This window comes from Palaemon carinicauda, chromosome 37 (genome assembly GCF_036898095.1).
Source record: "Palaemon carinicauda isolate YSFRI2023 chromosome 37, ASM3689809v2, whole genome shotgun sequence".
Classification (NCBI taxonomy): domain Eukaryota; kingdom Metazoa; phylum Arthropoda; class Malacostraca; order Decapoda; family Palaemonidae; genus Palaemon; species Palaemon carinicauda.
Window position 1 is genome coordinate 63,787,794 of NC_090761.1, and position 13,350 is coordinate 63,801,143.

General features: G+C 31.4%; 1 protein-coding gene across 1 annotated transcript in view; it reads right to left on the reverse strand.

The window, feature by feature from the left end:
- The window catches only part of LOC137629342 (RING finger protein 207-like), a 146,075-nt gene that overhangs the window by 18,189 nt on the left and 114,536 nt on the right, over nucleotides 1-13,350 (reverse strand). Inside the window, exons 10-11 of the mRNA XM_068360598.1 lie at nucleotides 8,848-8,967; nucleotides 6,956-7,074 (exon numbers count right to left, since the gene is read on the reverse strand). Of these exons, the coding sequence (XP_068216699.1) occupies nucleotides 6,956-7,074; nucleotides 8,848-8,967 (239 nt within the window). The remainder of the gene's footprint in view (nucleotides 1-6,955; nucleotides 7,075-8,847; nucleotides 8,968-13,350) is intronic.

The following is a 13,350-nucleotide window of genomic DNA, read 5'->3' on the forward strand; positions in this document are numbered from 1 at the left end:
AAAATACTTCAACATTCAGTAATTTCAAGAAAATACCTCAACATTCAGTAATTTCAAGAAAATACCTCAAAATTCAGTAATTTCAAGAAAATACCTCAACATTCGGTAATTTCAGGAGTAAACGCAATATAGAGGTGAATAGCTTCGTTCTGTCAAGAAAATCACGTCACAACCTGAAACTCCAATGAATTACATTATACATTAGAGCGAATTACTTTGAATGGGTTAATAAGAATTTCAACAAAAGTAATTCCTCTTTTAATTTTTAGAAATCTTCAGTGATAAAAATGACATTGGGGACTAAAGCACATCATTCTCATTTATTTTTAATCTGTAGTTGATGAGATCAAATCTGCTCCTTTCCTCACTTCCAGCTATGTTCATGGTACCATATCCAACATATATACACTTTTTCTTCCCTTTGTCTACTTCTACCTCTTTTTTTTCAAGGTTTTGCTGATGATTCAAGCTTATATATTTCATCTACCTTTACTATTCACCACTCATGTTGTTCATACTCATTCTTGAACTGCTCTTTCTTCAATTAAGTCTAATCTTTATGTATATTTAATAGGAATTCCCACCCAAAGTGATGGTCAATACCTCGAGAAACAGCCTCTGCCCATTTCTTCTTCCCATCTACTATCCAAATTCTCCATTGGTTTAGATGAAATTATAACTAACACTTCCCCTTCTACAAAAATCTTGGGCATTTAGGTTACTTCAAATAATTGGTAGAGATCTTGAATTTCTAAAGTTATTTTCTTTAAAAAAAAATGGGTGTGTCTACCTGCTACAAATTTTCCTTTTTAGCCCAGTTCATAAAGCTATGGATGGCTGTTATCATCCCTGTTTTAAATACTGTTCACTTACGTAGAGTATTCATGAACTTGCACTTCTTTCTCAGACCGCTCGCAATCTTTTATCTTTATTTAGTTTTTCCTGTAAGTGCTTATCTAATTATTAACCCAAAGAGGTTAAGGAGGAAGCCACTTCTAAGACAGCCTTAAAATCTAATACTAACTAGATTGGAATTTTGAAAGATTCTTCACATTTAAATTGGCCACAACTGTATTCTTGGTTATTAACTTATTGTACTAAGGTTTTATTTATTTAATAAATAGAACCTTAGTACAATAAGTCAACAACCAAGAATACAGTTGTGTGGCAAAACCTGGGAGAACAGAAGACTGGACACTGATTAATGATTTGGCACAGAATAATTACACAAAACTAAGAACTGTGGCTCTAAGAGTTTATCCACCGGATGAAAATCAATTCAATTCTAATAAAAAAGGAAACCCAGAAATAAGAGTGGTGAGCTATTCTTCAAATCTACACCTTTAAGGATAAACTCATCAGATGGTTGTGTCATACAGCGTCCAAATAACAAGGCAAACCTTTCAATTCTAATAAAAAAGGAAACCCAGAAATAAGAGTGGTGAGCTATTCTTCAAATCTACACCTTTAGGGATAAACTCATCAGAAGGTTGTGTCATACAGCGTCCAAATAACAAGGCAAACCTTCGAAGGAATGTGGAGGAATGCGTCTACATAACAAGGCAAACCTTCGAAGGAATGTGGAGTAAAGAGCTACTCATTATCTCTCATACCAGTTTCTTGATGCTATAGTGACTAAGTTGAATGTTTCAGTCCTGTGAAATAAAACTTTTACTTCACCCTAATGCTTATAAAGATGTAGATACAAATGGCACTGCTCATTTGCCTTTAGTAAAGACAGATGATATATTTTGTAAATTATTTTGAAGTTTTCTTTGTTAGTTCGTTTAGTGTCTGCAACCTCACCATCCTTGTGAGCTAAGGATGGGAAGTTTGGGGGAGCCTATAGGTATATATGCTGAGTTATCAGCAGCCATTGCCTGTCGTTTCCCTGGTCCTAGCTTGGGTGGAGAGGGGGCTTGGGCGATGATATATACAGTATGGTCAGTCTCTAGGGCATTGTCCTTCTTACTAAAGCAATGTCACTGTCCCATGCCTCTGCCATTCATGAGCGGCCTTTAAAGAGACTCTTTAGCTGTAGTAAGCAGCTCTTCTAGGAGGACACCATGATTCTCTGGTCTTGGATAGTGCCATAGCCTCTGTGCCATGGTCTTCCACTGTCTTGGGTTAGAGTTCGCTTGCTTGAGGGTACAATCGGGCACACTATTCTATCTAATTCCTCTTCCTCTTGTTTTGGTAAAGTATTTTTAGTTCATATAGGAAATATTTATTTTAATGTTGTTACTGTCTTTGAAATATTTTATTTTTCCTTGTTTCCATTCCTCACGGGGCTATTTTCCTGTTGGGGCCCCTGGCCTTATAGCATCCTGCTTTTACAACTAGGATTGTACCTTAGCAATTATTAATAATAAATATGGAGTTGAACCATAATAACACCCAAAGTATGATTATCGGTAGACCTAAAGCGTTTTATGTTCTCAGCCACCCCCTTCTTTCTCCAATCTCTTCATTTCATTGATAATGTTTTTAAATACATACAACTTGTTATTCTGACTGCAAGGGCTTAATACTCCCAATCGAATAGTTGAAGAGGAAGAACTTGAGAAGTGCTAATCGATTAAAATGCAAATTTTGATGAACATACTCGCTAAAAACTCGTTTCACAGTTAAATGACTGCTTCATGTTATCAGTGTTTTTTTTTAATTTCTTATAAACCGGTTATCATTTATTCATGTGTTTTTATCCGTACAAGGCTGGTTTCACTATTATAGTCCTTTGGCTTGTGGTAGACCTCATTTTTAACAAGATTAATAGCATGGCTGATAATAATGATAATAATAATAATAACAATAATAATAATAAAAAAAACAATAATAATAATAATAATAATAATAATAATAATAATAATTATAATAATAATAATAATAATAATAATAATAAAAATGAAATAAAAAAAATATGTGCAAACGTCAGCTAAAACTTGTAGATGATTTTACAAAAGTGAATTGCTTGAAAAAAAAGGAGCTTTCACATCAACGGATTTCATCACTTATAACAATTTTGAACAAATCTATTAAATCATGTTAATTATATACAAAACCCAGACCATACATCTCTCCCTTTTGGTTAATTACACTAGGGTATGTTTGGAAAAATATATCAAGTAAAAATATATGAATTGACTGTTCTTAAAACTGTACTATCTGAATACGCATTTCATAAGTGGGTACCAGTTTTAATTTGCTTATTCTTCTTTTCTCCATTTGTGTGTGCCTGTATATTCATATATATGCATACTCATATGTATCATGTATATATAGATGTGTATGCATATCCACATACATATATGTATGTAGACGTGTATATATATATATATATATATATATATATATATATATATATACACGCATATATATACACACATACATATATATTATTATTATTATTATTATTATTATTACTTGCTAAGCTACAACCCTAGTTGGGAAAGCAGGATACTATAATCACAGTGAGGAAAGGAAACAAGGAAAATTAAAATATTTCAAGAACAGTAACACCATTAAAATAAATATTTCCTTTATAAATCATAAAAACTTCAAAAAAAAAAGTTAGAGAAATTAGATGAAATAGTATCCACGAGTGTACCCTCACGCAAGAGAACTCTATCCCAAGGCAGTGGAATATATATATATATATTTATATATATATATATATATATATATATATATATATATGTATATATATATATAATCATTTTAATGAAAGAGAAAGAGAAAAGAGCAACTAATGAAGATGGACGCTTAAAGATTAACCCCAAATAGAAATGCAACCTGATAATGAATTAAGTAATATATTAAAAGGCAAATAATTAAATGGAAGATGTCTACAAATGCATCACCTTTCAAAAACAATAGAAGCTTTTCTTCCTAATTAAAGACTTTGAAGATATAATTCTCATAAAAGGAGACTATAGTAACATCAGTCCACTACATTATTATTATTATCATTACTTATTAATTATTATTATTATTATTATTATTACAAACTAAGCTATAATCCTAGTTGAAAAAGCAAGATGCTATAAGCCCAAGGGCTTCAACAGGGAAAAATATCCCAGTGAGGAAAGGAAAGAAGGAAATACATAATCAACAAGAGAAGAATAAACAATCAAAACAAAATATTTCAAGAACAGTAACATAAATTAGATCCTTCAAATACAAATGATAAAAACTTGAAAAAAAGACAAGAGGAAGAGAAATAAGATAGAACAGCATGCCCGAGTGTACCCTCAAGCAAGAGAACTCTAATCCAAGACAGTGGAAGGCCATGGTCAAATCAAACATGAAAACAAGTACAATGTTGCCATAAACGAGAACGTTATTTGAGCCTAAACGTGGGAAAAGGGACTTTGTTAAATAAATGAATAAAATGTGAGGGTTTGATTAAAAAAAAAAGTTATTACACTACCCTCTGAAAATCAAATTACCTCGCTATCTTCCGAAATCAATTTTGGACCATACGAGCAATACTGAATTTATCAAATTCATTGTTGTTTATTAAGCTTTGCATTGAATAAATGTTTAGCCTAAAAAATAGGATACTTATCGAAAAAAAGTTCAAGGAAAACTAAAAATATTCCAATTCAAGAAAACTACAAGTGTATGAAGAAATAGTTATGAAGCAGGGCCAAGATTACAATAGAATTGATTACAATAGAATTGAAAATACAGTATAAAGATAAAATAATAACTTTATTACAAAAATCCATTAAGTTGTAATTCACCGTAAAAACATTGATTTCGAGTCAAATTGATGTTAATAAGAATAATTATAATAATAATATTGATATTAATAATAATTAATTATGATAATAAAGATAATAACGATAATAATATTAATAATGATAATAAGAATAATATTAATAATGATTAATAAAAATAATAAAAATAATAATAATGATAAGAATAATAATAATAAAAATAATAATAATAATAATAATAATAATCAAAATAATAACAATAACAATAATAATTAATAAAAATGATAAAAATAATAATAATAATAATAATAATAATAATAATAATAATAATAATAATAATAATAATAATAATAATAATAATACTATTTCTGTTGTGTGAAAGATTATCAGGCATGATTGCAACAATTTGAAAGTATCATTTAAATCCCGTAGACTTAAATCTTAATTTATGACAAAATTTTTAGTAATTTTTGTCGATTCAAACGTGTTTTTTCGGTTGGAACGGTCTTAAAAAAACTGAAGAAATATATTACGAAATACTTTGTATCAGTCATTATGGTGGTGATATTGTGTGACTTGATATGAAAAAAATTACTTATTTGAAATACTTTCATAACTTTTCCATAAAACATATTCGATATTTCTATTCTAGTGATATTTGCATTCGATTTCTGGCTATTTTTGTGATGTGTGAACATTCATATGGGCCTATATCATAATAATTTGGAGAATATGGGACCTAAATGGTAAATGTTCTCAAGATCTGATGAAAAGTTGGGATTGAATAATAATAATAATAATTATGATGATGATGATGATGATAATAATAATAATAATAACAATAATAATAATAATAACAGCAACAATAATAATGACAACAATAATAATAACAATAATAATAATAATAATAATAATGAAAATAATAATAACAACAACAAAAATAATAATAATAATAATAATAATAATAATAATAATAATGATAATGATAATGATAATACTAATAATAATGATGATGATAATAATAATAATAATAATAATAATAATAATAATAAGGGACTAAAACAAAACTAATGACAATAATTATAGCAAGTAAAGATACCCATATTTGCTTTACAAGGGAGAAATAAAAACAAAAAATGTAAAGTAAAAGGTATCCTAAACACGGCTTCTAAGAATATATAATAATTTCAATCAGTCAGAATTAAATTCAACTTCCGTCCACTAATGGAAACATAAGTGAATTAAATTTAATTAATAAATTTTTTTTTATTTATGCATTGTATAAGCGAAATGCGTTGAATCAAAATACTGAATAATACAAGAACAGACTTATGTAGAATTTCTTATCATAAACCACTAACAAAAGCAGATAAGTTTATAAATTATGAAGAGTCATATTTTATTATTATTATTATTATTATTATTATTATTATTATTATTATTATTATTATTATCATTATTATTATTATTATCATCATTTGCTAAGCTACAACCCTAGTTGATAAAGCAGGATGCTATTAGCCCATGGGCTTCAACAGGGAAAATAGCCCAGCGAGGAAAGGAAACAAGGAAAAATGAAATATTCTAAGAATAGTAACATTAAAATTTTAAAAAGATAAACACTCCTTAAGCTAATTTAACGTTTAATATTTCAAAAAGATAAATATAACGTTAAACAGAAGAAATAAAAATGAAGTCAAGTCACTTAAAAGAACAGAAAATGCTAATGATTGCAATGACGTCATTCTGGTTAACCCACTGATCCCCCATCGCTCAGTATACAGCGTATGTGTCCTCTTATTCATTACTGACAGTTACTCACCTGCCTGTATACATATACAAAAAAGAAAATTGTTCTTTCGTTCTTGGAATTTCATCGGGGCGTTGGGAGACTGGAGATAAAAGCAGCTCGGATATTTGCAATTTTGAATGAGAAAAAAAGAGGAAAAATTTAAGAGCTATTCATATTTTTCACATACACTATCCTCATTGCACATATGTACGTACTCATCCATGCGACAACGCCACACATTCAGAGACACTAGAACATACAAAAAAACACGCCAAGGCATATATACACACACGGGAACACACAATTGTATAGCAACGTTATTTTTCACCAGTATTTTGACATGAAATAATTAGGGAACCCTTCCTACAATATGGCCCCACCCCAAAAAAAATTCTCAGTTATTACAGACATCATCTGAATGCAAAATTTCACCTGTGCTCACCTCTGCTGTTGGTCAGTCTTGCATGTACTGCTGATTTGGTCTAGAATTTGTTGCATAATGTTTTCACTGGAATCCACCACAGAAACTTGAGATGACGTCATGGCCTGGGCTTGGGGCACCTAGTCAAAGGAAGTGAACCGGCACTTGGATCAGCGCTTCCAGAATCTCCATCAGGGACATTTACTGCACTAGGACACACTTGAGACTACTACAACCATCTTCAAGATAGATGACGTTTACCACATTTAATCACTGGCTATATGGCCCTTTCACCATCATCATTATCATCATCATCTCATCATCATTCTACTGTGAAGCTTAGTTCGTCCCATAGTTATATATGAAAACTAAAACTAAAGCTATCACTCTTAACTACGAGTAGCTTAATAACTATAATCAATCAGGTTCTAACAGCTCAATTCATTACAAGTTTAGAATAACATTGAAACAATAAAGCATTTAGAATATTTGATGTCAGAAATTCCATGGGGTCGAATCGTCCACACTCAGAAGCATATTAAAAAAAGGCCAAGACTAAAGGTTCTCAAATTCTTTCTTTTATCATGTTCACTTGTAAGTGGTTTCAGTAAAGAAGAATTGTAAGGAGAAAGATAAAAAACAAAACGAAAACAAAGCTAAGCCATCGATTGAAATCAAGATGATGACATTTCGAAAGCACTGTTTGTTAAAGAATGTTTTTAGAACGATATATCACTTCACAGATTACCCTAAAAGTCAAATTCTCTACTCGAAGTAACGGAAGCTGTACCCCTTAATGCTTACGTGCATATATAGGTGAATCGTCTTTTCTTAATAATTCTCAAGACTTGATTAACGACTGAGCATAGAGGACTTTGTTAGCCAGTGTCGTTTCCAGTTATCAATCTCTCTAAAACACTCTAAAAGTCTTTACTGACTTTGTTAGCCAGTGTCGTTTCCAGTTATCAATCTCTCTAAAACACTCTAAAAGTCTTTGCTGACTTTGTTAGCCAGTGTCGTTTCCAGTTATCAATCTCTCTAAAACACTCTAAAAGTCTTTGCTGACTTTGTTAGCCAGTGTCGTTTCCAGTTATCAATCTCTCTAAAACACTCTAAAAGTCTTTGCTGACTTTGTTAGCCAGTGTCGTTTCCAGTTATCAATCTCTCTAAAACACTCTAAAAGTCTTTGCTGACTTTGTTAGCCAGTGTCGTTTTCAGTTATTAATCTATCTAAAACACATAATTCTTGGCAGTTAAATGAAGGTAGCAATGCTAAAATAGTTTTCGTTTGAAGCTATACTAATTTTCATAGAGGCTTATATCTTTTCCTTCCTAGTCGAAACATAATTTACTAAATAGACAAACTATAAGCAGCGTTGTGGCTGATTAATATAGCCTTTGATTTTCAGGTGTCTGACCACTCTAACACAGAGCAACGGAAAGCCAACGAAAACAAACACTGCTACACACAAAGAAAAGTAAAAAAAGCGACAATAATTAAGAGAGCATCTCGAGGCTGTTTCTACGTTGACTAACAAATTTAATAAGTAAATTTTTACGTAGGATTTTAATAGTTCTTTTTTTTTATATCATTTCCCTATTAGTCAAGGGCAGTTCATTAGACACCAAACCATATACTCCTCAGGTATACGTAAATTCAAGATCAGAACACTCTGTTTATGTCTGTACACAAACTGAATCAATTAACATCGATATAGACTCGATAAAGAAACCTAACAGGTTTAAAATAACTCTAAATCTATGTAATGACTAGAAACAAACGTTTTGAACTTTCACATATCACATATTATCATCAATAGAACGCTTGCAAGAAGACTGGAACACAGAAGAGGGTCATACATTACCCAAAAAGAGGCCGTTGGAAAGGCACAGAAACCAAAGGGGTGGCTCACCTGAAGCTTGGGCGATATCCTTTCCATTAAGGCCGTGATGGATCGTATGTATGGTTCTAATTGCTGAGCGATGATCATTAATCTCTTGTTTTCGTCCCGGAGGCTGGCGACGTCGTTGACCTTTGGAGGGGAAGACAAGAGAAAAAAATTGGGAAAATTCTTTATCAAGATTCATCGCCACTTTGTCGTCTTCAGTAACTCCATTATCCTTGGTTGGTGTGAAAAATGAAATAGCTGAGATTTTGTTTTCCATTTTTTTTTTAAAGTTTTGTTTCCATGTAAAATTAGGTGCATGTTACGGTGTTTTACCTATGTTTACAATATGACATTAATACTACAAGTACTAAGAATAATATTATCATTATCATAATAAGATCACTAATAATAATTATCAATAACAATTATAACAGCAATAATAGTAATAATAATAATATTAATTACAATAAAATTATCATTATCATTATTATTATTATTATATTTATTATTATTATTATTATTATTATTACAACTTATATTCATAATGGATATTTATACTTATGAATAAGCTAACAAAAGTCCTTATTAATGGGAAAAACAAAAAGCTAAATGGGCTACTTATTATATTCTCTTGAAAATTGGTACTTCAATAATACTTCTCATTTTCTTGCTAATATTGTTTATTTTCATTAGACATCAATTATTAAACTATATATATATATATATATATATATATATATATATATATATATATATAACTTCAAATCTGAAGCTCTTCAGGTCACTCCAGGACCATAAAATCTATAAAAAAAAACCAAATTTTCCTCAATGTTCACAAGTAACAACTCTCTCTCTCTTTCTCTTTCTCTCTCTCTCTCTCTCTCTCTCTCTCTCTCTCTCTCTCTCTCTCTCTCTCTCTCTCTCTCTCTCTCGTTACACTTCGATTCCTTACGCATCTAAAGGTTCATCTACTGTTATCTCCCATTTAATTGACATTTCAATCTAAAATTCATCAGGTTATCAGGTCTGAAGGCAAGAACGTTCATTCTGGCTTTAAGTTATTTTCTTTTTTTTTAAGCAAGAATTCCAATTCAGAAGCCAAACTCTCTTCCTTTCGGATTATTTCTTTTAGAAAAAAAAAATTCTCATAGATTTAGATATGTTACATCAAAAAAATTTGATATATTTTCTTTTTTAAATATACAGTAAGCACGTGTGCAAGGAAAAATAATCTTTAAATCAATGTTTTACAAATAAAAATTTTCTCTCATAGATTTAGATACGAGTTGAATTTAAAAAAGAAAATACTGGTGTTATTTTCTTACATATGAAGTTTACATGAGACTATAAGAGAGATTACTCAAGTGTGGATGAGATCATAGTGAGAGGTAGATGGAGATGGTTTGGGCATGCTCTTCTCACTCCCCAAAAGATTCGTTCACCAAACTTTCAACTTGGCTCCACAAGGCAATAGAAGAGTTGGAAAACCCATGCCTACATGGCTGAGGACTATGAAGAGTGAAGTTAAAGGCGATGAATGGAGAAGTATGGATTTAAAAACTCAAAAGATAGGGACGACTGGCGAAATCTAACCGAGGCCCTTTGCGTCAATAGGCGTAGGAGAAGATGATGATGTGATGAAGTTTAATACAATTGTTCTTTAAATCTATGAACACTAACCTTCTGAATTCATCCAATGATTAACTGTCTATAAATTTACAGCGACGCCATTTTACACGAATCAATAAAACTAGTTGTTGACTACTAAACCTTCTCAATATTTGTTTACCATCCACAAGAAGCTCGGAAAAAGCTTACAGAATACAGAGCCAAACAGTTTCAAGAGTCGTAGAATATATGATTAATGGCCTAGTTTACCAAGTCTGAAATTAATAATCTACCACAAAGTCCGAGATTGGATAAAATCAACATCCTGTGATTTATAGTGTAGAGCATAGCTACTGGCCTGCATCTGAAATCTTTTACTCTTCCTTTTTCGGGCAGGGAATAATTGAAGGAACTGGACATCAAATTACAATTGATCTTTAATTTTATCAACAGTGAAACGTGGAGAAGCTCTTGATTACATTTATCAATGCTACTAAAATATCACAATGTAAATAAATCCTTCCACGTCTTGAAACTTCCGTCTGGTTTTGAACACTTAGGTAACAGATATGAAGTAGAGATATAATTACCTCCACCAACGAAGTTGGAAAGAGGTTATGTTTTACCCCCTGTTTGCGTTTATTTGTGAACAGCTTCCTGGACACAATTTTAATTTTTGAGCAATGAAACTTACAGGGATTAACTCTTATGTAAAAAAAAAAAAATGGGAATGATTAAATTTTGGAAGGTCAAGGTCACAGTGAAGCAAAGCGTCCAATTCACGCAAAGAGCCCCAAGTTTGGACACCGTTGTCACAGAGACTTCAAAATGGGTTCACATTTGTGTATGAAAATCCATGCCAATTAATATATGTTAAGGTCTAAGGTCAAGGTCAAGGTCGAGCAAAAGGTCGAGAAATAAGCTAATGCGGCGGAGGTCTACGCTTTACTGAGTTGTAATAGCACCTAGCTCAGTGCATATGCAGAAGATGCTACTCTCTTTGCATCAATTCCATCTCCTGGGGTTGCTGAATCCTTAGTCATTTACTTCTATCAGCTTGTTTATTTTGGCATTTCAAAAACAGTTCCTAAAGAATTAGGATCTCACAGTGTTTTAGGATACATATTCTTAGCAACATACGACGAAAAACCATCCGAAGGTTTCTCATTGAAAAACTGATGCTAATCAACCCTGTTCTATTATTGAAATTATTACTAGCTAAGCAACAACCTTATTTGGAAAAGCAGGATGCTATAAAACCCAAGGACTCCAACAGGTAAAATAACCCAGTGAGGAAAAGAAATAAGGAAACATAGGGTTGTGGTGTCCAATGTGGTAACGTCCCTGACTGGTGAACGCTCAAACTCGTTAGTTTCTTTGGTAGCTGCAACCTAACCATCCTTGGGGGAGACTATAGGTCTATCTGCTGAGTCATCAACAGCCATTGCATGACCCTCCTTGGTCCTATTTTGGGTGGAGAAAGGGCTTGGGCGCTGGTCATATGTATATATGGTCAGTCTCGAGGTATTGTCCTGCTCGAAAGGGCAATGTCAGCTGTCCCTTACCTCTGCCATTCATGAGAGACCTTTAAACCTATAATGCTAAGGGGATTAAACTTTTTCATGCTACCTAAAAATTATCCATACTTTTATGAAAAAACAAAAAATTGAAAGAAAAAACTAACAGCATCTACCTATGAACCTTTACACTCATTAATACATCTTAACTTATGTAAGGGCAAAGCACTAGAAAGACAAAGGGATATATCAGATGGAAATCAAACATTCATTCGAAAATAACATTTAAAGTTTGTTAATGAAGTATTTATAGAAGGTCCCTTTATCAACGCTACTCTCCTCAAGTCTTCTATTTGTCTCACCACCTCAATCGAAGTTCATTTCCCCATAATTTCCATAAATGTCAGCGGGGAAGATGAGGTCCACTGTTATTAATAATATTAATAATGATATTAATAATAATAATAAAAATAATAATAATAATAATAATAGTAATAATAATAATAATAATAATAATAATAATAATAACAATAATAATAATAATAATAATAATAATAATAATAATAATAATAATAATAATAATATTTATGTTTTCCTCATCAATGCCTGGCGCATAATGTCAGAAGTATCACATGGGAACATTTTGAATTTGATTACCATTTTCAAAAATCAGGGATGACAAAGGATTATTTCAGATTCACGATTTCTTTTTTAAATCCCAACTCATGGTTTTTTAATTTGATTACCATTTTCAAAAATCATTGATAACAAAAGATTATTTCAGATTCACGGTTTCTCTTTTAAATCCCAACTCATGGTTTTTGAATTTGATTACCATTTTCAAAAATCAGGGATGACAAAGGATTATTTCAGATTCACGATTTCTTTTTTAAATCCCAACTCATGGTTTTTTAATTTGATTACCATTTTCAAAAATCATTGATAACAAAAGATTATTTCAGATTCACGGTTTCTCTTTTAAATCCCGACTCATGGTTTAAAAAATATTTAATTGTGCAACGAGGCTATGTCAAATTTCGTAAGCTTTCTTCCTCGTCATAAGGATATAATGTTCTATATAGATAAGCGTCCAAACTATACATATATTTGCTCGTACAGAATGCATACTGATCATACTGCATACTCTGGAAACAAGTAAGACGAAAATAGAAAATGAGGGTAAATACAATAAGACGAATTTACTTTTCCGAGGCGAAATTGGGAATCGTGATGTTTGGCGGACTTTTATCTTAAGACTGTCACTATAAGGTCTAGAAAAAAAAATAATCTCAAATTCCTATTAAAAATCTTCAAAACCTCTCTCTCTCTCTCTCTCTCCTCTCTCTCTCTCTCTCTCTCTCTCTCTCTCTCTCTCTCTCTCTCTCTTTCTCTCTCTCTCTCA